At 43.3% G+C, this 26,500-nt stretch overlaps 1 protein-coding gene and 1 long non-coding RNA gene across 10 annotated transcripts in view; one reads left to right on the top strand and one right to left on the bottom strand.

Moving 5' to 3' along the window:
• Positions 1–1,227: 1,227 nt before the first annotated feature.
• PLEKHS1 (pleckstrin homology domain containing S1) overlaps positions 1,228–26,500 on the top strand; it is a 41,670-nt gene continuing 16,397 nt past the window's right edge. For 4 of the 7 annotated variants that reach the window (XM_067024655.1, XM_067024652.1, XM_067024651.1 and 1 more), the window contains exons 1-5: positions 1,228–1,348; positions 16,180–16,442; positions 20,123–20,169; positions 26,086–26,174; positions 26,286–26,392. In XM_067024655.1, the coding sequence (XP_066880756.1) occupies positions 20,142–20,169; positions 26,086–26,174; positions 26,286–26,392 (224 nt within the window). In that variant the 5' untranslated portion in view covers positions 1,228–1,348; positions 16,180–16,442; positions 20,123–20,141. Of the gene's footprint in view, positions 1,349–14,721; positions 14,764–16,179; positions 16,443–20,122; positions 20,170–26,085; positions 26,175–26,285; positions 26,393–26,500 lie in introns of those variants that run through there. The other 3 variants (XM_067024650.1, XM_067024654.1, XM_067024653.1) reach the window with 3 other exon arrangements.
• The window catches only part of LOC136793505 (uncharacterized), a 35,443-nt gene continuing 35,005 nt past the window's right edge, over positions 26,063–26,500 (bottom strand). For all 3 annotated transcript variants that reach the window (XR_010838829.1, XR_010838828.1, XR_010838830.1), the window contains exon 5: positions 26,063–26,312. This is a non-coding gene — a long non-coding RNA (uncharacterized lncRNA). The remainder of the gene's footprint in view (positions 26,313–26,500) is intronic.

Raw genomic sequence — 26,500 nt, 5'->3', positions numbered from 1 at the left:
ATCTGCTTAGTTTGCTTTCCTTTTGAAGTTTTTTTTATTTCAGTGGGAAAATGAGAAAACAGGATTAAGAGTTGACCCCACCGACTTGACCTCAACACAAAATGTAATTCATGTTTTCTTTTGAAGCTAGAACACTAATAAAACAACGTGTAAACAAATCACTTAGGAAGCTGAAACTCTTCACATAAAGGGTTAATGAACTTGTAAAGCTGTTTGTGATGGGCTGGCCCTTTTTAATTTGGCAACAAAATCAGATGGTGTAAAAGTATCTTCTTTCAATAAGAAAACTAATTTAGGGCCAGTTTATTAGACTTGTCCCTGTTTCCTGCCATCTAAAATATGCCAAATGTTCAAAATTTAAGTGGTGATCATGAATCAAGAGAATCAATAAGCACCGACCCCACTTTTCTCAGAATTCACAGGCTGTTCTTTGGGAAATAGACTACCCTGTTCAAGATTCCTATCTTAGAAATAAATATGCCCAAGTGCATTGTAATTTGAAGTAAAAACCATAGCACTCGACTTATTGATATTTGCCTTGTAAGCTTCATTGAAGAGACAGAAGTGATTCCAAGTGTCAGCATTAATTTTTTTTTTAATTCTCTGAGCAGTCACTAAGCTTATAAAATGATATTACCTCATGCCCCTTAGTCCAGAAATATAAATCGCTGTTAGGAAAGAGCCTTCGTTTATCAAGATCAGAGATCCTGTTCCAAGTTGGGTATGTGTTCATACCCATCTCCATTCTTAAACTTTCCAATCTTTTTATAATCTGAAATTCTGACGACAAATTACACTAAAGGAGAACTCAGTCCTGGTGAATACACGTTCCTGGTTATTGTTATTTAAAATCCAAGCTTCCCCCTTGCAGAAGTCCCAGGCAGAGTGCTGCTGTCTGTGAGGAAGATGCCTCACTTGGCATGATGGTCTCAAGTCTGGGTTTCTCTTTGTTTGCTTTTTCTCATGGTGCCACTAGCCTATTTTAAGTGCCAGCTTTAGGCTCTGCCTTGAGCTTTTTCCTCTGAGCAAATTTCCATAAACCATCATAAGCCTATTATGTTTATAAATTGCCCAAAATAGTTCTCAAAGTGCTGGGATGCAGCGTATTCAACATGGTTGGAAACCTCAAGAAAATCAAGGTTTCTCTGTGAGAGAAAAGATAATGTCCGCTGAAAGGACATAGACACCGGTTGACACATCCTTTCTTTTGTCCAGCCTTGCAGTGCGTCTCCTGAAATCTTTTGTCCAGATACTCTGGCCACCAAGGATTGCCTTTTGACTTCCTAGGAGCACACCTTTCCGTCTGGCTTTCCATCTGTCAGGCCTTTTCCAGCAGACGTCTGGCCAGGTGAGAAGCTGCGGTGGTCACCAATTTAAAGCCACAGCAATGCATCTGTGTCCTTAGGCAGGGACGCAAATAGCAGTAGCCCCAGGTACCATGAATTTCCAAAGGGATGTGATCCTTCAGAGTTCTTCAAAGATAATGCAAGATCAAGAGGTTCTTTTACACTGTTTCGCCTTGTAAATGTTTTTGCCTTGTAAATATCAATACTGAGTGTGTGCAGGGCAACATCCACACCCCCTGGGAGCTTGTCAGAAATGCAGAATCCCAGCCGCCCCCCCCCACTCAACAAGAATCTGCATTTTAATCAGATCCCCAGGGGATCCACATGCACAGGACAGTTTGAGAAGCTCAGTTTTGAGGGCAAGGACCACTTGTTTACACATTTTTGCCTCTCCTCTCCACTGAAACTGAAGCTGATAATATAGTATATACCTAAAAAGAATTCATGAAAAAACATATCTATTTTGGAGTTTTCACGGAAGACATGTTTCAAGTACGTCTTAACCTTCAGCAAAAATCTTCTTGTAAAACTCCACCAGGCCCTTAATTTCCATGGTATACTTTCTATGCCCTTCTCCATTTTAAATGAACCTTCTGCTGAGTGATATAATAGGATTGTTTTTATGTTCTCAAAGTGCTTGAGACTATGAATTGCAGGCTTTAAGGTATCTTCCTAGACAGAATGGGATTAAGGGAGCCATTCTGCGCATGTTTCTGTGGTTTCAATGCTGTTGTGCATTGAAACCACAGAGCCTGTCTCTTCCCACCAGTCCTCCCAACAGAGAGAATTATTTCCTGTCCCTGCCAGTGTGCCCTCGGGCCATAGATCACCCTTCCGATAGATTTCAGGACTTTGTTTTGGATCAGATGGCAAATAATTCTTTCTGATTCATAAATCATTAACACAGATACACCAAGAACACATGTGGAAGACCCCAGCCACCACCGCAGTACTGGCGTGGACGTGGAAACTGCATTAGCTTGCAGGTTCATGCCTGAATAGCTTTCTAAAAGTACATGATCAACATCTGAAAACCCAAAAGCCAAAGATGATGAGTTGGCTTTGGTGAGAGCTTTGGTTTATATAAATATTTATGGCACTACAGTTTTCTGATAAGTTTGTTTTAAGCATTTAAAGCCAAACGATGTCAAAGGATTTAAATTTGGAAGGCACTTGGGGTTGATATAACTGCAGAAATACAAGGGCAGGCATTTCTTGAGCTTTGATGGTCTGACCCAGGTAGATGGCATGAGGTTCAGGAAGGATTGGGGAAAAAGAGGGAGGTAGAAACAGTCTGATAGGTTTGGTCTAAATTGGTGGTTCCAGCTTAAGTTGTTTAAGGCATACCTCAATCCTCACAGCGTCAAACTTTTTTCATAGGATCCAGGGTTAGCAGAGGTGCTTTTAACCATCAGTATTTAGAAACTTGGCTCCGAGTCCCATTAAAAGATAAACTGAGGCATATTAAAACTTTAGGAATTTATTTGCTCCAAAGGGGAAGTGGTTAGAAGTGCTCCCTCAAAGGGAGCTGGGGAAAATCTTTTACAGGGAAAAAGTGGAAGCAGAAAGGAAATTATTGGTTGGCTATAGCCTAAACCCTAGTTGGCTGTGATTGGTTGTACTTAGCTTTCGCTTTCCTAAACTTGAGACGTTTATAGGCTTAGATTTTGATGTGCTTATGTCGGTGCAGCAACGCTAGCGCTGCCTTGAGTCTGATGGCCTCCTTGTTTAATTAACAGTCTGATCAAGTTCTAATCCCAGCTCTGACATTTGACTGTTTAATACCCATATAACCTTAGACAATCTTTCTGTTTCCCCATCAACCCATGAGGATAGTAATGTTGTGAAATTAAATAAGATATGTATGTAAAGTGCTTAGCACAATGCCTGGCACAAAACACTCAATAAAAGGTAAGTATCAAAGGATGATGAAGAAGATGATGATGTGAAGACAATGATTTTAACATGAAACATGGAAAAGGCAAGAATGGAAGATGCTCCACTGGACCCTCCACTCTTTCTGCCTCAAAGTGAGGTCTCCCAGGCTTAAAGGAACTTTTCTCTACCACACCTTTCCTAATTAATATTAACTGGTTTAATGTTAAGTAAGGAAGGGAAAAATTAATTCTCAAGTGTATGTTTTTTATACTAGGATATGTACAGGACCAACTCTTAAAAGCTTAGGAAAATCAGCGTTTGCAAATTATCTTTTCTGAAGTTTCCAGCTGTATTAAGTGCTGACAGTTTTTAAGCACTGAGATGAAAGAGACAGATTATTTTTCTTTTGTGTTGCTAATTACAATTTTTCTTGGCATTATGAAGCCTGCTTTTCTCTTGAGACGTTTGCCAGCATACATTAATTGCACAAATATTTACAGACTGCTAAAGCATAGGGGCAGCTTATACCAAAAAAGATATGGAACACTTGAAAAAAAACCTCTCTGACACACTGTATTTGTGGTCTGTTACCCGGAATCAGCATAAACTATTTGCCCCTTAGCCTCAGCAAACGTGTTTAAAGAACGTTGTCCCTGGGTTGACTAAGTGTTTACTTTGCTGGCAATGGATGCTGAAGTCTTCCTTCAAGAGACTTGTGGATGACACTTCTTTTTTTCAGGGTTAAAAATAAGATTTCCAAAAATATGTATGCATCTTATGGATTGCTACGCTGTCAACACTTTTCATCTCCTAGGCCTCCCACATGGCATGGAAGAGGTTTATCCAATGGTTGTTCCAAAGCCCAGGAGCTTCAGAAAGCTAAGTTGAACAAGCTGGAAAAGTTGAATAGCAAAGCCACAAGGCTCTTTGTACCATCTCATTTTCCTAGTATGCTAGTTGAGAACAAAGGCTCTGGAGGAAGAGCCCCCTTCCCATCCCAGCTTTGGCACTTCCAACGTAGATAACCTTGAGGAATCTCTCAAGCTCTCGAAACCTCAGTTGCTCCATCTTAAAATGGAAATAGCCATATGTAGGTACCTAGGAAATTGTATCTACCTCTAAGTGTCCTGTGAGAAATAAATGAAATAATGAGTACAAAGTGCTTAGCACAATGCCTGGCACACAGAAAGTACTCAATCAATGTTTGACTATGTTTTTTCTTTTTTTTTTTAAGAAGATGTTGGGGGTAGGAGTTTATTTATTTATTTATTTTTGCTGTGTTGGGTCTTGGTTTCTGTGCGAGGGCTTTCTCTACTTGTGGCAAGTGGGGGCCACTCTTCATCACGGTGCACGGGCCTCTCACTATCGCAGCCTCTCTTGTGGAGCACAGGCTCTGGACGCGCAGGCTCAGTAGTTGTGGCTCATGGGCCCAGTTGCTCCGCGGCATGTGGGATCCTCCCAGACCAGGGCTCGAACCCGTGTCCCCTGCATTAGCAGGCAGATTCTCAACCACTGCACCACCAGGGAAGCCCTGACTGTGTTTTTTAAACCAGCCTGACCTTATTAATAATTTAGGACACAGGAAGGAGATTAGGAAGGAGGGAAAAAATAGGAAGTGCAAGTGGATTCTAATCTACAGAAGAGGCTTTCTGAGGATTATGTCTACCCATGCAGAGGAGAGGAAGAACGGGAGCAGGAAAGGAAGGCAAGAGAATTATAGGAAGGCCAGAGAATGGCATAGCCACCAGCCTGAGCTTCGGAAGAGGAATGGGCGCTGAGTGCAGAGATGTCCCATAAAATACAAGGTGCCCAGTTACACTGGAATTTCAGGTAGAGCAACAAATTTTTTTAGTGTGTGTCCCAAATATTCCATATATATATATGGAATATACTTATACTGAAAAATTATTTGTTGCTTATCTGGAATTCCAATTTAACTGGGTATCCTGTCTTTATGGGGTTATTGTTTAGTGTGTGTGTGTGTTTGTCTGTTTGCTTGTTTTGCTCAATCTGGCTGCCCCAGCCCTAACTCTGCAGACCGTTGTTCCAGCTTCCATCACCTCATCTTGGCCCTGAATGCCCACCTCACAGAGATGTTGGGAGAATTTAAAGAAAAATATGTGGAAAGGGCTTTGCAAACTCCAAAGAACTATAAGATCAAATAAGGAGACATTTCCTTTGGTGGGTGTTGTTATGAGTCATCAAGCAAAAGCCAGGTCTTTGTGAATTTAAAGAGATAAATGGAAAATTCCAGAGAGTCTATGGAGTTTATTCAGAAGGGGCAATTCTAAAGACCCTAAAGGGGACTTCGCTGGTGGTGCAGTAGTCAAGAATCCGCCTGCCAATGTAGGGGACCCGGGTTCGAGCCCTGGTCCAGGAAGATCCCACATGCCACGGAGCAACTAAGTCCATGTGCCACAACTCCTGAGCCCGCGAGCCACAACCACTGAACCCTGCACGCCTAGAGCCCGTGCTCCGCAACAAGAGAAGCTCACGCACCGCAACAAAGAGTAGCCCCCGCTCACCGCAACTAGAGAAAGCCCTCGCGCAGCAACGAAGACCCAATAAAGCCAAAAATAAATGATAAAATAATTTTTTTAAAAAAAAAATTCTAAAAAAATAAATAAGGACCCTAAGGAGATTGACTAGATGTGATGGTTCTCAACTGTGGCTATACCCTAGAATCACCTGGAGATCTTTTCCAGCCCAGTGCCCAGGCAGTATCCCAGACCAACTAAGTCAGGATCTCTGAGGGTGGGACCAGGAATCAGTGTTGTTAAACCTCTCCATGTGATTCCAGTTTGCAGCCAAGCTTTAAACTAGTGGTGGAATGCACCCCGGGAAGGGGTAAGTCGAACAGTTTAGAAACTTGGAGCCTGAGGAGGGTCCTACGGGATAGATACATTCTTCAGTGAGACTGAGTGTAAGAAGGAGAGGAGGAAAAATAATAAGAAAAACAAGAGAGGAGGGAATTGTAAAGATAGATATATTCCGTCTGCTAAACTCTTTTTTTTTTGCGGTACGTGGGCCTCTCACTGCTGTGGCCTCTCCCGCTGCGGAGCACAGGCTCTGGACGCGCAGGCTCAGCGGCCATGGCTCACGGGCCCAGCCGCTCCGCGGCACGTGGGATCCTCCCGGACCGGGGGACGAACCCGTGTTCTCTGAATCGGCAGGTGGACTCTCAACCACTGCACCACCAGGGAAGCCCTGCTAAACTTTTAAAAATAATATAAGTACCAACAGCAAATGAGTATGGCTAATTTAAAAACCAGGAGATTTGGGTGTGTGCTAGAAGCAGGGGTTAGATAAGAATACCAACTAAGAATTTTCTATGATAAATTAACCAGCGCCTAACAGTCCTATAGCCGATGTGAACAGTGGTCCCTCTCATTTCAGAGGGCAAGAGGACCCGCTTGTGGTTGAAGAGAGCTCTGTTGGAGGATTTGTACTTTCAGTGAAGTCACAGTTGGTTCACAGTTTCTCTTCCAACTTAGGACTTGTGGGAGCTGAAGACGAATTTCTCTTTCAGGCATAAAGATCTAGAAGGTGTGGGTGGGTGGATATGTGAAAATGCACTAATTTGTGTTCTGGGTAAACCGCGCCTACATAAGAAGCCACCACTTGTCTTTGACTGATCATGATAGACACCAAAAAGGAAACAACCTTTTATATGTATTTTTTCTCAGTAAACAGATATATATTGAGATCTGTGCTAAGCACTGTTCTTAGCATTGGGGAAAGAACAGGTAAAAAACCAGTCTTTTCTCTCATAGAATTTATATTTTAGTGGAGAAGACAGATAGTTAATATGATTTCATGTAGTGAGAAGTATTATGAAGAAATAAAGCAGGATAAGAAGCTCAGGAATGGTGAGGTGGGTGAGAGGAAGGTTAAGTTAGGTAGAATGACTGGGAAAGGCCTCCTCAGAGCCACATCTGAGCAGAAACTTGAGCAGAGTGATGGAGTGGTCCACGTAGACATGCAAAGAAAGGGGTTTCTAGGCAGAGCAAGCAGTGAGTGCAAAGGCCCTGAGGCAGCTGCCACCTGGGCCTATTTGCAAAACATCAAGAAAGCCCATGCTGTAGAGCAGGATGCTGGGAAATAAGGGTGAAAGGCAGGCAGGGCCAGATCGTGTAGGGCTCTCAACCATGGCGAGCACATTGGATTTCATTCTGATACAATGAACGGGAAGCCATTGGAGCGATTTGAGCGGGGAAGTGGTAAGATTTCATGAACTATTTATTGTCAAAGATACTCTGGAGAATGGACTAAAGAGAGAAAGTAGAAGCAGGGAGCTCAGGAGTTGCAGTAGTGGCCTGGGTGAGAGATGCAGGTTGACATGGTAGTGGATGTCATGGGAAGTGGTCAGATGTGGGCTTTGTCTTGAAGGCAGAGACAGCAGGATTGGCTGACAGATTTGGGGTAGGGATATGTGAAAATGCTGGAAATTAAGGATGATTCCAGTTTATAGCCTAACAGGTAGATGAAATGGTGCAGTTTCCTGAGACCTGGAAGAGGTTTGGTGGGACGGGTGAGGATGGTGAAAATCAAGGTTTCTGTTTTGCACAAGTGGTTGGAGCTACCTACTGAACATCTATGGTAGACCCTGATGTTAACCCAGCCATTTGCTCTGCATTAATTTCCAATTGCTGTTCTAACAAATTACTACAAATTTCATGGCTTAAAACAACACTAATTTATTCTCTCGGAGTTATGAAGTTCAGAAATATAAAATCAAGGTATCAGCAGGGCTCTGTTCCATCTGGAGGCTTCAGGGGAAAATCTATCAATCTTTCCTTGCTTTTTTCAACTTCTAGAGGCTTTACATTCCTTGGCCCCTGGCCCCTTCAAAGCCAGCAGTGTAGCATCTTCTCTCTCCTCTGACCTCCTGCCTCCTTCTCATAGGGACTCTTGTGATGCTAGCAGACCCACACAAATAAGCCAAGATAATCTTCCCATTTCAAGATCCTTAACTTACTCTCATCTGCAATGACCATTTTGCCATGTGAGGTAACATATTCACAGGTTCCAGGGTTAGGACGTGGACGTCTTTGGGGACCGTTATTAACCTGCCACGTCTCCTTGTCCTCAAAACCCTGACTGAGTTGAAAATAGCAATGTGCCCAACTACAAAACTGTATTTCACAGACATAGTTGCAGGTAAAAGTGACAAGAGCATCTTATCCAAGGCGGACTGTAGCAGATGCCGGTGGCAGCTACGTTGGTCTACTCCCAAGTGTCAACACCCACATGTCCCTCTGGTTCCCTCTGGCCTCCTGAGCCCACTTTGCTACATATATGACAGGTCAGCAGTGCCAGAAATTCATGTCCCCCTGATGATAGACAGGAGTTGGTCTATAAATACCCCAGGTCCCTCACCCCTGGGTGGAATAACTAAGGTGAGTGTTGTAGAATAGCTTCCAGAGTTTCCTAGTGGGATCCAGCTCCAGTTACCCTCAGTGGTAACTTACCAGATATCAAACATTTTTATCAGCTGGCTTCCCTTCTTGGTTGTAAAACAGGGAATATAGTATCTGCCCTGCTTCCCTCACAAGGTTTTTGTGCAACCAGGAGACACTGTATAAGTGCCATGTAACTGGCAAACTGCACAATCAATTAAGCTGGTACTATTATGAGACCCATAGACTACTAGGCCTGTTAGGCACCAGGAGGTCATCTGGTCCCCCCTTCCCAGGGGGAAAAAGGGGACAAACCCAAGGTCTTCCAGTGAGCTGAAGCAGACCAGAAGCATAAACTTGGTATCTTGATTCTAGGCCTGGTGGGTTTCAACTCTGTCATGATGTTTATTACTAGGTGACTCTTAGATGATTTCTGAGCCTCGTGTAGCCTCTGTTTACTCAAGTGAAACATGGAAAGAATGACATCACACCCCCAATGCCACTATAAAGCACTTTGAAGAGTCTTTAAACTCAGAGAGGAGCCCAGCCCCTCCCATTAGAGGTATGGCTCCTACACAAACTCATTTATAAGTTGAATTACAGACACAACGTCCTTGATTTATTTGATAAACCCTTATAAAGTGCTTACTATGGGCCAAGCACTTTACAAATAGGTGCTCATTTCATCCTTGTAACAACCCCAGCAAGTTGGTACTATTATCATTCTCATTTAAAGACAAGGAAACTGAGGCACAGAGAGGTTAAGCGATTTCTCCAAGATCACAGAGCACAATAAGGAGCTCTGGGAACTCTGTAAGTCTGACTCGATGCTTGAAAATACTATGCTGTGCTGACTCATCTTCTTTTTTTACCCTTCCCTTTTAATCCTTTTTCTCCTGTAAACTCTCTCTCCCATCTCTATCCCTGGGCCAATTCCTCATGTTCAAATCATACTTCCCTCAATCAAAATGATTTCCGTTTGCACAAAACAAACAATTTAATGCAAACTGATTTCAACAGTCAAGAGAATTTCTGTTTCTCCTAACAGCAAAGTCCAGAGGAAGGATGGAATTCAAGCAGAGTTTAATCCAAAGTTTACCAAGCCATCAAGACAGCGGCATTGTATCTCTGTGATTCTTTCAGCTCCGTTCTTTCCTTGCATCATCTTTATTATTAGGTTGGCTTCCCCGCACGGAAGCAAAATGCCATCCATACGCTGTGCTGCCCAGAGTAAGAGAACTAGCCTTTGACCCGGCATCCCAGTCACAAGTCCTGAAATTCCCTCCGCTCCTGGACCAGTGGCTGAGGCCGACACTGGAGTCCAGAGTGTGTCCACGGTCCCAGAGCCACGTGGGTCCCAGGGATCACTGGGAAGTGGGAGGGTAGGGAGGCTTTAAGACCCAGCTGAGGTGCCACCTCCTCCGTGAAGCCTCCCTTGGTCTCCTCCTCTTCCCTCTCTGGAAGAACGGCTCCTTCCTCTGGATTACCGTGACTCTTGATCTGCATCTACCATTCTGCATATTCCTCACTGGACTCCTTCTGGACCATCTCCACTTGTCCCTCCAGAGCTACTCTTCTCTATTCTCTATTATTCTCTGTCCTGCTCTGCACCCCACCAAATGAACCCTCTCATAATAGAGAAGAGAGAGGGACAAGCAAAGGAGAAAGCAGACACCCCCAAAGTGGGAACCACATGCAATAGCCACTTTCCCAAAGTGTAACACGTGTATAGGATGTGGCACAATTACTGACGCCCTGTGTTTCTTAGATCCCTCCATTGTTCCACAGTGGGGCTTCCCTGCTGCTCTGGATTTCACAGCTGCCCACTTTACTTGTACCTCAACTTCTATGGTAATTGAAGTAACCATCTTTCATTTACGGACCTGGAAAAGAAAGAGCACGCGCCACACGGATTGTGTATGAATCGCGAATTTGAGGAATCAGGCAAAGCCCGTAAAATCGGCAACTAGCATCATTTCATCCTTCTCCCTTTTGTCCTGGGGGAAGTGTAAACATTTTAAATGCTTTTATCCCTTTCACTTCCTATTTAAGTAGAAGGCAGTTGATAGGAAAGAATATTCTCTTTCGGCATTTATTTGTACCTATGGCATAATGGTCACTGCTAGGAATAAAAAAAAAGAACAAAGACCCAGTCAAACTTTCCACTCTACACCACTCTCCCCAAATAGCTCTTGCCAAGACCACGATGACCTCCATGTTGCCCAAGCCTGTGGCCAGTTCTCAGTCTTCATCTCACTCCTCCTCCTGACAGCATTTGGTGTGGCTGACCCCTTCCCCCTCCAGAAACACTTGCTGCCACTTCCAGACACCAGACGTTCCTGGATTTTCACTTACTCCTCTGACTGCTCCCTTTTAATCTCCTTTGCTGGCTTCTCTCCATCCCACCCCACCCCTACCTATCCCTGTTCTCTTCATGCAGGACCACGCTTTTGACAGTGGCTGTGCTCCTCCTCTAGCCACTGCTCCTGTAATGTGGTGTTTCTCCCTCATCAGAATCTGGTAACACTGCTCCCTCCTCTTATCCCAGCAGGCTCGGATGTGGTAAAGGCTTCCCACTCTTGCTAGACCCTGGGTGCTTCCCCATCCCTTTTGGCTCTCCTAATCTGGCTATGCCTCTGTAAATAGCCCCTTCAGTAACTCTCTTCTATAAATACTTTGAGTGTCCTGTTCCCTGCTGGGACCCTGACTGACACACTGCTTGTTTTCGTATGTTGCTTATCTCCCATATTAACTTATACGGTCACTAAGAGCAAGGTCTTAGTTCTTTTTTTATTCCTAGTAAGGATTGTTATACAATTGGTACCAACAAATGCTGAAATAAAATATTCTTTCTTACTAACTGCCTTCAACTTAAATAGGACGTGAAAGGGATAAAAGCGTTTAAAATGTTTACACTTCCCCCAGGACAAAAGGGAGAAGGATGAAGTAATGCTAGTTGCCGATTTTATGGGCTTTGCCTGATTCCTCAAATTCGCGATTCATACAAAAATCCGTGTGGCGCGTGCTCTTTCTTCTCCAGGTCCATAAATGAAAGATGGTTACTTCAATTACCATAGAAGTTGAAGTACAAGTGAAGCGGGCAGCTGTGAAATCCAGAGCAGCAGGGAAGCCCCACTGCGGAACAATGGAGGGATCTAAGAAACACAGGGTGTCAGTAATTGTGCCACATCCTATACACGTGATACACTTTGGGAAAGTGGCTGTCGCATGGGGTCCCCACTTTGGGGGTCTCTTTTCTACTCTGCTTGTCCCTCCCTCTTCACTATTGTAAACTGCACTGCCATTCCTTCTCTACCAACTCTGTTCTCATTGCCCCAGTGCCAACCAGGTGGGCAAACTAAGGATTCAGGGCAATAAGGGGAAAGGAAGGGAAAGAAAAAGAAGCAGCCGCCGTCATCCCTCCTTTGGGCCCAGCGGTGGTCTTCTGGCTCTCTTCCCAGCCTACAACCTTTGGGCCATCTTCTACCACCTATACACATTCCCTCATCCCCAGAAACTGGACCCAAGTGTTCTTTTGAAATGAAGAGGGTTCTGACTTCAATCGTCTATGTATCCAAGGGTCCTCCTTTGACATCTATGTCTACTTTTGCTTTTACAAATGAATTCAACTATTAAAATAGACACTGTTGTATGTATATGTTAGGGGAGGTGGGCAGAGATGATTAACTTTATTCTGTTTTTCATTTCAAAAAAACTTCAGAGAACTTCAGAAGGATTTTGTTCCATCAACTAGACAGCCATGTGGATGACCAAACATCTTAGCTCCTAAGTTCCTTGACCTTCTCATTGCCAATGACCTTCTTGCACACTGTAGCTCAGCCACCTGCTCCCTGCAACTGTTCTACTTTTAAGATCATCAATCAGTCATGCTCTCTCCAAGCACCACTTTCTACCCTTCCAGCCAGCTTATTTCATCTATCTTTAATCTCACCGGTACTTCCTCTCCAGGAGTCCCTCCTATCATCTCTTCCCTCCTTATGCCCCTCTGATCCCATGGTTCACCTGTTTGGGCACCCTTTTGCAATTATCCTAAACTCCCTGGCTCTTTTGTCCTTTGTGCTGGCATCTCCCCAGCACAAATGCTAACCTGGAATGAACCTCACCATCTGGCTTCCCCATGTCTGCTCCTGAACAGCTGGATGCTACTAGAGAAAATCACACATCAAGCAGATAGGAATCTTGCCAGATTTATGGTCACCAACCTCAATGGACTGTCAACACTTCCAGCATCAAGATATACTTGTAGAGTGGGTAAATATCTATGGAAGGAACTCTGGGGCTTCTGCAATGTAAGGGCTGCATGCAGGTAGAGGAGCGAGCAAAAGAGGCAAAAGATCAATCAATGCAGAAGAGAACCAGCTGAAAAAGTAACTTGGAAGTAAAGGAAAGAGAATTTCAACAAGGCCTCACTAACTGCCATTGTCTCTTTTGAGCAAAACTCTGTGTCAGGCTACTCTGTGGACCAACAGCCAACCAGTGGAGGGCCAGCTCTAGGGTCACATGCTCGCCCTGATCCAAAGACCAGGCTGGCTCCTTTCCTTCAACAGGGGGTTGAGGAATGGCAGCTTCAGCTAGAAAAGGTCACTGATCACAACAGACATGTGAAAGTATGAGGAAGCATCAAGAATCCCGAGGGCTTGAAAAGGCTGAAGAAGAGGTTTGGTTGAAATGAGGAAATAGAAAAGGTAGCAGGATGGGAAGTTGCAGTCAGAAGGTAGGATACCAGCATCAAAGTGACCAAAGGCCAGACAGGGGTGGGTAATTACAAGGTCCAAAGTGTGACCATGGGAGTGGGGTATGGAAGTGAAGTAGAGGTATCACTGGAGTATTAGAGTTCGTTGTGTCTGATCTCCCTGGCCACGTTATGAGCTCTCAAAAGACATTCACCCTTTCATTTACGTTTTGACCCATAATATAACACCTTGCATATAGTAGGCACACAATAAAGAAAGAATGGGAGAGGCATTTAAGCTAGCTACTTGGGATGCGATGGTCATCAGAAGCAGACAAAATACTCATAATCCTCATGGATTTTGCAGTCTTGTGGAGGAAGAGACAGACATTAATCAAATAATCAGACAAATGAATATAAAATTATAAGTGGGAAAATGTGTTCTGAAGTTAACACAGCACCACGATAATGTATCATGGGAGAATCTGACCTTGTCTCGGGGAGAGAGGGAATCACTGGGAAGTGAGAGTTGAGTGAGATCTGAAGGATGAGTAGAAGTTAACCAGGTGAAGAGATGGGAGAAGAATGAATCAGAGAGAGGGAACAGTACATGCACACGTCAAGATGCCTAGAGGGCAGGCAGTACAAGTGAGAGCTCTCAGAGGTGATCTTGGAGAGGGAGGCAGGGACCAGGTGACCATGTTGGCCACAGATGTTCTCCATCCTCCTGATAACTGTACCTCTATCTTGTTCAGATGCTAAGGAAAAGTATCATGATTGGTCCAAGCCAGCCCAGGAAATCTCATTTCCTTTTGGCCAACAATGTCGTTGGCATTGCCTCAAGGGCATCATTATAATCAGAACTGAATGGGTACTTAGAGCTCCTTGACAAAGTGACAGCAGTGGGGTCATGAGGCCCAGAAAGCTGGCAACCTATACAGTGTCACACAGTTGGTGGCAGAGCAGGCCAAGAGCCCAGACCAACTGATCCCAGCCCAGGATTTAACACACTAGAGGGTACGAAAGGGCACATGTAAGCTTATAGTCAAGACAGATTTTTTTTTTATTTCTGGTGGTCACATACTAGCTGTATGACTTTGAGCAAGTTCTTTTTTCTCTCTAAATTTCAGTTGCCTCTTTTTGAAATTAAGGAATCACAACACCTATCCTGCAAAATTGTTGCGATTAACTGAGAGAGTATATGTAAAAGAAAAGTTCCCAACAAATGTTAGGTCATGTAATAGAAACCGTTCAGCTGTGTTTTGCTTAAGAGGCAGCAGAGCTAAAGAGCTGTTGCATGATACAGAAGCACAATTGGCAAAATCATGAAATAACTTACTTGATATTTCAATAAAGAGATGATTGCTCTTTTGCAATAGGCATTTCACTGATACCTTGTTTACAGGTCACTGGAGATGATAAAGGAAACTATACTTGCATTTCATAGGTATGTTTACTTTTTACAAGCTTCGTATTTGGTGTCTGCTTGCCCATATTTTATTTTCTAGGTGGCATCTACAGTACAAATAACTCTCATAAGCACTTGTAAGATATATTAAGCTTCTTCTTCAAGGAGCTTTGTAATACAATTAGGAACATATGATGAAAAAAGCCTAGAACAAGGTGGACTGGGTGGGTAGATGGCTGGTTGGATGCATGGATGGATGGATGGATGGATGGTTGGATGGGAAGTCCCTCTGTCTGTCTAACTGGTTTATCGATAGCCTTTCCAAAGGAATACAGTCTTAAAGAAATTTTCTCTCTTCTCCTTTTTGGTTGGGTCCCTGGATTATTACATTGGGCTGTCTGTAGCTTTATAGTTCTGAGTAAGTGGAGATCAGCACAAGCTTTTCACGACCTCCATAGAGCAATAACTTTTAATATCTGCTTAAAGACCAAATGTAAAGATACTAAAAACTATTTCCAGAGTAGTCCAAAGCTGGCCTTAAAGAAACATCCAAAGAAATACATTCTAAGAAATTATTTCTCCTAAATCAAGCAAAACCCATCCTGTGCAGGAAGTGAACAAGAAAATAATCATTTCTGCATATCTGCAGTCTATCTAAGTTTGCTGAATAAAGGAACCAATAATACTTGTACCTTCCATAGGGTGCCAAAGGGAAAAGCAGAGAAATAACCTTTGTTGAATGCTTACTAAAAGATCAAGCACTCTACTGTAGGCTTTTTATGGTGAAATCTTTCTTAATCTTTAAACAGATCCTGTGAGGTGAGTGTTCCACCCCATTTTTCAGATGAGGAAGCAGACTCAAAAAATTTAAATAACTACCTAAAACCACTCAGTGAATACCTGGCAGAGCTGATTCAAGTCCAGTTACACCAGTGATAACAAAGATTAAAATTATGTGCTTTCACTGCTAAAGGTGGTATAAGAAGTTCAATTCATTTGCCACTTCCTCTTTCTCCAAAGAACAATTTAATATAAATGAAAATATACCCAAGGCCCTTTGGTGGTTAGAGATCACTGAGAATGACCGTTCGTGGTAGCCTGCTTATTTCTAAGAGTTGTTGGTGGCTGTGCAGGATGTCCGGGTAGAGCTTGCCCAGTGCTACCCTGTTGACCACTCCCTCATGGATAAATAAGCAGATCTTCCAGAGACCCTTGGCATATGCAAATGTGTGAGAGAAGTCAGGTTTTATTTCCTCATCTGGCACAAAGAAACCCTCCTAACTTCCCCCAAGAGGACATTGGGAGGATACGGATGGTTGGGAAGCAAAAGAATTGTTTCAATGGCTTTGCGGGAGGTCAAGACTGGGCTGGCACTGTTTTCGGTAAGAGTCATTGTGTTCATGGTCCAGAGTCTGGCAGGAATTTTTTATTTGTTGGCTTTTGTTTTGTTATTAGACACCTGGAATGCCTAGGGCAGTTCTGTGCCAAACCACAAGAAGAATGAAAGCCCAGGACTTCCCTTGGGTCACCAGCTTCCTTCAGCTTGGAGCAAGAGTAAAATCTTCCCGAAGATAGAAATTTGGGAATTTCCCATTGACTCACATTTCAGAAGAAGCTTGTACTTAATGCTCAGAGCTCAGAGTGAGCCGGGGTGAGTTCAGGAGACACAAGGACAGGACACTTCGCTGAGAACCGAACCAGTGAACACCTGGCTTCCAGTAAGTACTGCTTGACGTGACTGGTCGGGGTTCTAAAGACTGTGCTGATCTGGAAGCTTCACTGAACAAAATCACTGTTATGGGCTCTCTCTTCATAACCTTCTTGGGCTGCACAGAGGGAAATAGGACCTCTTGGTATCACACTCATCAGATTTCATTACAGTGAACGGGTTACGCAATGAGACTGGATGCTGTGTCTCCTGAACAAGATCAAAGAGTTAAATCTGAAAGGCTGTTTTGTTTGGGGCCAATGACAAGAAATGAAAGCCAAACTCTGAACAGATTTAATTCTTTTTTCTCAAGTGAAAGGAAGAGCAAACTAGTTCAGACACCAGCTCTCAAGTTAGGACGCTGGCTCTGCTTCTTTTTAGTTATGTGATCAAAGGCAAATTACTTAATCTTTCTGGTAAGTTTCTCATCTGTAAAATGGATACTGTATCACTGTAAGAATAATGTAAACATTATAGTATTGTTATATCTCATTACTATGTTGAATCTCACTAGATTTCATATATGTAATATACAATATTAAAACTTTGCTTACATTATATAAGCAAAACTTATATAATAGATTTCATATGTATGAATATAGATTTCATATATATGTATACATATACTGAATTTCATAAAAATAATTTGAAATCGATATAGATCATATGTAATATGATCTATGTGAAATCCAGAATATGTATACATATATATGAAATCCATTGTATACATATATATATATGAAATCTGTTATACAGATTTTGTTTAGAAGTGCTTGGAATGTATTAAGTACTCAATACATGCTAGTCATTACGAAACAATCATAGAATCATAGACTATCCGAACTGGACATGACCCAACAAGTAACACTTGTCGAGCACCTATAGAATGCTCTTTGCCAAATTATTTCAAGTGATGCTGACAGCAATCCTATGAGGGTGGTGATGTTATCACTTCCATTTTATAGATGAAGGAACACAGGTGTAGGGAGGTGCTATAATGTACCCGAGATCACATGTCATAACTGATGGAGGTGAATCTGGATTCCAGAGTTAATACTCTAAAACTGCCGTCTCATTTTACGGTGGGTAAAAAAATATCACCATTTTAAAAAAAGCAGGAAGAGTGGTCCCTACACGAGACTTTGGGGCCCTTCACAGACATTGGAAGGCCAGAAACGTCCTCCAGAGCTCTCCTTGCCGTCCACGGTGTGCAGGGAGCATGGAGGTGGGTGGGAGCGTGGAGCGGCGTGGTGCTCTGCACAAGTCACCTCGCTCGTCCTCTCGCAAACGCAGTTTTCCAGTTTTCCGTGCGTAAAATGAGCCGTCTCCCAGGACAGTTCTGCGACACCAACGCAGTCACGTGAGCAAACACATTTTACAAACTGTAAAGGCTTTTTTTTTTTTTTTTTTTTTTGCGGTACGCGGGCCTCTCACTGCTGTGGCCTCTTCCGTTGCGGAGCACAGGCCCCACCAGGGAAGCCCAAACTGTAAAGGCTTAGCAAATAATTATTCTATCAAGAAAAGGAATGATTTAGGGCTTTTAAACAAAGAGAGCTTGCAGTAAAAACACTGCTTTAAAATATGTTCCCCTTGGGCTTCCCTGGTGGCGCGGTGGTTGAGAGTCTGCCTGCCGATGCAGGGGACACGGGTTCGTGCCCCGGTCCGGGAGGATCCCACATGCCGCGGAGCGGCTGGGCCCGTGAGCCGTGGCCGCTGAGCCTGCGCGTCCGGAGCCTGTGCTCCGCAACGGGAGAGGCCACAACAGTGAGAGGCCCGCGTACCGCAGAACAACAACAACAAAAATATGTTCCCCTCAAAGCGGCGGGGGTGGTGGTGGGATGAATTGGGCGATTGGGACTGACATGTATCCACTGATGTGTATAAAATGGATGACTAATAAGGACCTAATGTATAAGAAAATAAATAAAATAAAATTCAAGAATTCCAAAAAAAAAAAGTTCCCCTCAGCTAGTCTCTCCTGCACAGTCCTACAATCTCACCTTTGAACTCCATCGCTCACTAGGCTAAATGCCCTGTGGGAAAGGTGGTCAAGTCCCACATGCAGGGATGAGGGGAAAGGCGATGGGCTGAGAACCACTGGCCCCCAGTTCTGCTTAGGCAATGAAATCCCTACAACTGGAAAGAACCTCAGGGATCTGAGGCAAAACCTCAGGGGTACATTTTTTTTTAATGTCCATGGTTGGCAAATTTTTAGGTAGGTTCTATTCCTTTTCCTTGTACAGAAATGCTTTTCCAGGGAACAGAAGGCTTTGGTCTCAATGGCCTGGTGCCTTCACCAAGTATTACAGCCCATTGCACAGAGCTAAGCATGCTCTTTACACCAGGGGAGGGCTGAGGGCACCAGAGATTCAACATATGCCTTAAGATACCCCCCCAAGGACCTGTTTGTTACTTCACTTGTTATCTGTTTGTTATTTGTTCAAATAATCACTATCATTATTATACAGAGATACCTCAACAGAGAAAACCATTTTTTAGTTAGGGAATGTGTGAGTTCTAGGTCCAGGAAAACCCCACTTGTCTTCAGAGGGTTCTCATGTACCTTTCACAAATCACCAAAAGTATGCTTTGAGATCTTGCGGTCTTAACCTTAAGACTTTCATCTCTGTTCACTATATATATGTACACAAATAGTATATGTATACATGCATATAGTATACTATATGCACATGTATACACACACACACACACACATACACTATAGTAAGTATATATATATTGTATACTATATACAATATACATATATATTTCAGGAATTGCCATGAGTCATTTATGCCCTAGGAGGAATGAGTGGGTTTATGCTGGAGAAAGGGAGACCTCAGGAGAGGAGGAATAACATCATGCCAGTTGGATGGTAAAGAGCCCTTTGCCTCTTCCCATTTCCTGGGACTGCCCTGGGACTGCCCTAGCACTGCCCTGGTCAGTGTTTCCTCCTATTTTGAGAGTCTGATTCAAGGTAAAGCTTGGTCACCAATACATTCCTGTTTCAAAGATCTCACCTGCCCCGTGGTCTCTTACCCTATGGGATTCCACTCCTCGCAAGGCCCCGTGTCGGTCATGGGATTGCCAGCAGATCTGTGCAGGAAAGGACTTGACCTCTAGAGTCAGTTTGACCATGCCAGCCTCAGCCCCCAGTGCTGGGCAGCCTTGGGAATGGGGCACAGAGGCAGTGGAGGCAGTTTACGAAGAGGGGTATGCCCTGGTCCTTGCTCTAAGGGTTTCCCTCTGGAGAAAATGAGCCCCGGCCACGGAGGAGGGCTTATCTTGGGCTTCTTTTTGACCAGAAATGCTTTCTCAGCTGCAGTTGGTCCATAGCATGCTGCCCTCTGCCCTGTTCTTGTCTCTGTTCCTTGGTGGTGTTGCTATCCCCAGGGGCTCTCTTGTCAGAGCCACTTATGAAGCAGGAGCAGAGAAAGTCCAGGGAAGATGCTCCTTTGGTCATCCTAGCAACACCTCCGCAGAACGGGCACTTGGTGAACACAGGATGCTTGGGTGGGTCCTCATTACCATGGCTACTATCAGCCTCAAGGGCAGAATGGCGAGAGGGGAGCCGATAAGCCATCTGACCAACGTTTGGGGGCACCATCCTGACGCTTGGTGATTGAGTGGCTAAGCAGTGAAGCATATACTGTTGTTTGGGGACTAACGCTTAACCCTTCTTTTTGACAGGTGAGAACAGACAGCCATAATGGAACCCAAACCTCAGAAGAGTTCAGGTACCCAAGGGGCATATTCTCAGAAGGAAAAAACTCTGTTGAAAACAATGATCAATTCCCGTCAAACTAACCAGGATACAGAAGATGGTTTTAGTAAGGATAATGGGTGGCACTTCGGCAACAATTATTCTTGGTGTGGAGAATGTAGCGGAAGCTATTAGATTCAGCTGATTATTTTGTAAGAGCTCACTTATCTAGAAATTTGGCATTTTCTGATTTTCATGGACCAAATGTTCCATTTGTTGCTTGGAGATGGTACTAACAGCAGACTATAGCCCAGAAAAGACTGGAGAATATTTCCTTAATTTTATATGAAATTCTCACTTGGAGAAACTGGCGAAATTGTTATCAGGGCTTATTATGAGGAGAGGTCAAGGGATATTATCCAGATGTTCCTCACTGTAGATGACTGGTCAGAAGTTTAGGATGAACTAACTTAAAAATCAAACTGTTTGGGCTTCCCTGGTGGTGCAGTGGTTGAGAGTCCGCCTGCCGATATGGGGGACATGGGTCCGTGCCCCGGTCCGGGAAGATCCCACATGCCATGGAGAGGCTAGGCCTGTGAGCCGTGGCCACTGAGCCTACGTGTCCGGAGCCTGTGCCCCGCAACGGGAGAGGCCACGAGAGTGAGAGGCCCGCGTACCGCAAAAAAAAAAGAAAAATCAAACTATCTGATTCAATTCCAAAATGAGTATTTTTGAATATTAATTGAAAGTTCCTATTATTAGTAAGTCACTGTGCTTCGTATTGCAGAGGATGTACAGGTTAATTAGGAAGAGTCATTTTCTCAATGAGTTTGTAATTTCATTGGGATATTAAGATAAACACATTCCAGTAGCTGTATTGGGAAGTTAGGATGGGCACATAATGATCAGGCTATGATAGGTAAGTGCAAAATTCGGCCGAGTCTGAAGGGTAAAAAAGCACACGCGTCATTGTGGGAATCCAGAGAGGTTTTATGGAGAAGGCATTTGAGCTGGACCCTAAAGGCTGTATAGGGTCTTAAAAGAGATTGGAAAAGAGAGCACATCTCAGCAGAAAGGGATGGCATGACCAAAAGCAATGAAGTGAGTTCGAGGCAGGTTGTGTTCAAGGAGAATGTGGCTGTTAAATAGGAAGGACGGGGGGAATACAGGAAAGTGGTGCTATATGGTGCCGGGTATTGACCTCATATAACCAGCAACCCTTGAAGCATTTCAAGCACGAAAGTGGTGTCATCAGATTTGCTTTTTGGATTGCTCATAGTTTTAGAAAAATAGCTTTATTGTGGTATAATTGACATACAATCAACTGCACATATTTAAAACGAACAACTTGATAAGGTTGTGTGTATGTGCCTGGGAAACGATCACCACAGCGGGATAGTAATCCCATGCATCACTCCCCAAAGTTTTCTTGTGCCTGTTTGTTTATAATCCTTCCGTCCGGCACCCAGTCCCATCCCGTCGTTCTGCTTTCTGTCACTCTAAGTTCATTTGCATTTACTAGAGTTCCTATCAATGGAATCATACTGTATAAACTCTTGTCTGGTTTCTTTCACTCAACATAATTCTTTTGAGATTCATCTATGTTGTTACATGTATCAAGAGTTTTGGGGGGCTTCCCTGGTGGCGCAGTGGTTGAGAATCCGCCTGCCGATGCAGGGGACGCAGGTTCGTGCCCCGGTCCGGGAAAATCCCACGTGCCGCGGAGCGGCTGGGCCCGTGAGCCATGGCCGCTGCGCCTGCGCGTCCGGAGCCTGTGCTCCGCAACGGGAGAGGCCACAACAGTGAGAGGCCCGCGTACCGCAAAAAAAGAGTTTTTGGTTTAGATAGTCAATTGAATTTTTATGTCTTAAATAGTAAGATAAAAATTTCACATATTTATCCTTGCAGTTACCACTTCAGCATTCTTCATTCATTTGTATAAATTCAGATTTCCATCTGGCATCATTTTTTCCACCTGAAGGATTTCCTTTAACATTTCTTCTAATGCAGGCCTCCTGATGCTGAATTCTTTCACCTTTTGTATGTCTGAAAATGTCTTGAAACTGCCTTCGTTTTTGAAAGATATGTTTGCTGCCTATAGAATTCTAAAATGACACGATTTTTCTTTCAGTACTTTAAATATGTTGTTCCACTGGCTTTTGATGTTGTTGTTGTTTTGCTTGCATTGTTTCTGATGAGAAATCTAATGTCATCCTTATTTTTTCTTCTGTATGCGTTATCTCTTTTTTCCCTCTGACAGTTTTTAAGGTTTTTCTTTATCACTGATTTTGAGCAATTTGACTATGATGTTCCTTGTTATAGTTTTCTTCCTATATTTTGTGTTTGGGGTTCCTGACCTGCTGAGATTTCTGAGATAGTTTTCTTTAAATTTGTAAAATTTTCAGCATTATTTTGTCAAATATCTTTTTCTGTCTCCCTCCCCCACTTCAGAGAATCCAGTTACCTGAAACTTGAAAGTGTCCCACAATGCACCAGTGCTCTTTTGTGTTTGGGGTTCTTTTTTCACTCTCCATTTGTTTTAGTCCCATTAATCCCATCCAGTGTTGTTGTTTTTCTGAGACATTGTGGTTTTCATCTCTAGAAGTTCACTTTGGATCTTTCTTATATCTTCTATATCTCTAACTTCTTGAATGTATAAAATACTGTTGATAATAACTGTTTTAATGAACTTCTTTGTTAATTCTAACATCTGTGTCAGTTCTAGGCCAGTTTTGAAGGACTGATGATTATCCACATTATGGGTCATGCTTTCCTGTCTCTTTGCATGCCAGGTAACTTTTGATTGGTTGCCAGACCTTGCAAATTTTACCTTGTTGGGTGCTGGATATTTTTGTATTTCTATAAGTCTTGAGCTTTTTTCTGGGGTGCAGTTAACTTCCTTGGAAAAAATTTGATCCTTTTAAGACTTGCTCTTATGATTTGTTAGGTCTGGAGCAGTCCTCAGCCCAGAGCTAATTATTCCTCACTACTGAGCCAAGACCTTCCTGAGTACTCTACCCAGGGCTCCATAAATGATCATTTGGCCAGTTTGGCTGGACGGAACTGGCACTTTTTCTGGCCCAGTGGAGCAATGGGCACTCTTCCCTCTAATTTTTTCTGACGGTTCGTTCTCTGGCCTTGGGTAGTTTCCCCACACATGTATACTGATCAATATTCTTGAATACTTGAGGGGGACCCTGTGACTGTCTCTGGGATTCTCCCTCTGTGTAGCTCTTCCCTCTGTCCTATGAGCTGTAGCTGCCTTGATCTCCCTGAACTCTCAGCTCTGTTTCCTCCGCTCAGGGGTCCACCTGGGCCCACCTCAGTTCCCCTTTTCTGTGCTGTGGACTGGAAACTCTGCCAAGGAAATTGTAGGGCTCACCAAGTTTGTTTCCTGTCTCTTAGGGATCCATGACTTTTATTGCCTATGACCAGTGTCCCTGAAAACAACTAATTTATATATTTTGTATTTTTTGTGTGTTCCAGACAGGAGAGTAAATCCAGTTCCTCTTATTTCATCTTTGCCCGAAGTACGAAATTGGCCAGATTTGGCATTTACTCTCAGGGCTATGTCGGGGATGGTTTTGAAGATGCCAAGAATGGAATTAGAGAGTCAATCTAGACAGTTACCGAAGCAGTATAGTGAAAAACGTATGCAGGCCTTGAATTCATGTGAATTTAATGTATTGAAATGTATGGAGGTCTTGAAGGCAGTGGTGATAGAACAGAGAGATAGGGGTGGATCCGGGAAGTAAAATGGACATGACTTGATGACTGACTGGACAGAAGGGTGATGGAAGTGTGAAAGTTTAAGAGGACTCTAAGTGTTCTACGAGGGGAGGCTAGATAGATGTTGGTGCCACCAAGTGATCTAGGGCACCTGAGAGAAAAGGATGAGAGAAAGAAGTTTATGGGAAATCCAGGTGGAGATGTTCAGGGCCAAAAATGATCTATCCAAGGGTGAAAATATTGAGATTTTGTCCTAGAAGTTCCCCTAGAGACTGAATTTTGCCGATCACATCCCTGGTATGGTGTTTAGCATGTTTCTCTGTTTTCTGTATTTCCTACAAATTGGATCTAGAGGATTGATGAGATTGTTTCAGTGTTTTTTGGTCAAGGCTAATCCATGGATGGTGTTGTCCATTGCTTTTAAAATAAATGCAAACTCTACCATGGTCTAGTGTCTACAGGATTCACCTGCAGCCTCATCTTATACCACTCTTCCTTTCTTACTCACTCTGTTCTCTTACTCTGCTCTGTCTCCTTCTGGGGAGACAGCCTCTCAGTAGCTCTAGGGAACTGCTCTGAAGAGGTAGGGAGAAACCAGCTTATGTATGACTTTTGGCTAGAAAATACATTCAGTCAAGAATACATCTCAGTAAAAGATTGCTGTTTAGTCACAAAGAACAGATACCTCAAGTTAATGATTTTAGTGTTCATCTATGTACGGGAAGATGCAAGGATTTGGATTCATTAAAATTCTTCCTGAAATACCTCTGACTATCTATGGGGACTGTTTTTCTAGATCACAGAGTGCCGCATCCTGTTTTTCATCCTGAATTCCTCTCAGGGTGCATTGTCGGTCAGGGACTGCAGTGGCTATGATGCTCTTTGCTTTCCTTTATTTTTCACCTCCATTTTACAAATGAGGAAACTGAGAGAAATTTAGTGATCCAAGGTGTTCTGTAAGTATTTTTTCAGTACATAAATCTGTGGATTTGTCCAAAGCCACACAACCATTAAATAAAGGAGCTAAAACTTTTTGCTTTTGTTCCCTTCTGTTTTTCTCTTTCCTTTTTTCTTCCTTGGTGGGGATAACGGGGGGAGCAGGCAGAGCTGCCGCAGAAGGAGAGGGAGGGAAGGTGAGGACGGCTGTCTGAGAATTACCGGGTACGGGCATAATGTCTCCATCAGCTGTAGTACCTATTTTTTTTTTTTTAAAGAAGATGTTGGGGGTAGGAGTTTATTAATTAATTTATTTATTTGTGCTGTGTTGGGTCTTCGTTTCTGTGCAAGAGCTTTCTCTAGCTGCGGGGAGCGGGGGCCACTCTTCATCGCGGTGCGCAGGCCTCTCACTATCGCGGCTTCTCCTGTTGCGGAGCACGGGCTCCAGATGCGCAGGCTCAGTAGTTGTGGCTCACGGGCCCAGTTGCTCCGCGGCATGTGGGATCCTCCCAGACCAGGGCTCGAACCCATGTCCCCTGCATCGGCAGGGGGACTCTCAACCACTGCGCCACCAGGGAAGCCCTGTAGTACCTAATCTTGATTCTGTTTTCACTTAATAAACAAGTGCTAATTCTTTAGTAAAGGCTGTCTTTTACCAAACCATGGATGAACTAGAAATATAGCCTGGATGTAAAGGCAAAACCAAGGTCTTTTTTTTAAAAGTAAATTTTATTTTAGCAACATTAATTTTTTCTAGATAAGGAAAGTAGTACGTATTTCTTGCAGACATTTTCAAAAATATAGAAAAAAATCAAAACTGCCTATGCATGTCAATCCTTACAGAGAAGCAATTAACATTTTTGAAACGTCCTATTTAACCACTTTGCCACCTTACTTTCAATAGCAGGTGGTTTTGCTTTTGTTTGGTAAGTCAAAGGTCAAGGCAGAATTATCTTGCTGCTGCGGCTGGTGCTTCAACGGAAGGGAGACAAATCTTTGCTCACATCTAGAGAGCCAACGGCATCCTCCAGAGACAGAGAACCAGACAGGTGTGAGCTGAATTAAAGAGCTTCTAAATGTCATCTGAACAAAGGTCCCGACAGGGGTTTAATAAGAATCACACACTTGGTCCTGAGTTTTTTGTTCTCCTGGCCTATTATAGATGTTTTTTTCCATAACTGAATCATGTGAAGACATTTCCAGCGGTAAACAGTGTTCTCCAATTGAAGCAGTTCTCAGAAATCTATAGGGAACAGACTGAGTCCTGTTCACTTTCTTTTATTAGGCAAACAATTTACATTATATTATGAAAATGAAATCTGCAAACAAGATTACTTTATTAAGTCACCACCTCCTCAGCTTTTCTTCTCCGCAGTAAGTATTCACAAAGATTTAACAGGCCTCCCACCAGCCTCACGAGCATTTTTTAAATCCTTTCTTTTCCTTTGAGATTTAACTGAGATGCAAAATGTTTTCATTTTTCAGACCTCTTGGAAAAAGCGGCTTTTCATCCTGTCAAAGAGTGGGGGAAAGGGCTTTAGTCTTTCCTATTACAAAGACCATCATCACCGAGGTTCTATTGAAATTGATCGGTGCGTATCCAATCAAGAAAATGTTTATAACAACAAATACTAACGAGGTGCCTGCAAAATAGTAAAAAAATTAGGAAACGTTAATTTGTGGAACTAAGAGTCCAACTG

Source organism: Kogia breviceps, chromosome 2 (assembly GCF_026419965.1).
Source record: "Kogia breviceps isolate mKogBre1 chromosome 2, mKogBre1 haplotype 1, whole genome shotgun sequence".
Lineage (NCBI taxonomy): Eukaryota > Metazoa > Chordata > Mammalia > Artiodactyla > Physeteridae > Kogia > Kogia breviceps.
The sequence above is the reverse complement of the archived record's forward strand: the minus strand, read 5'-3'. Positions and strand labels throughout refer to the sequence as shown.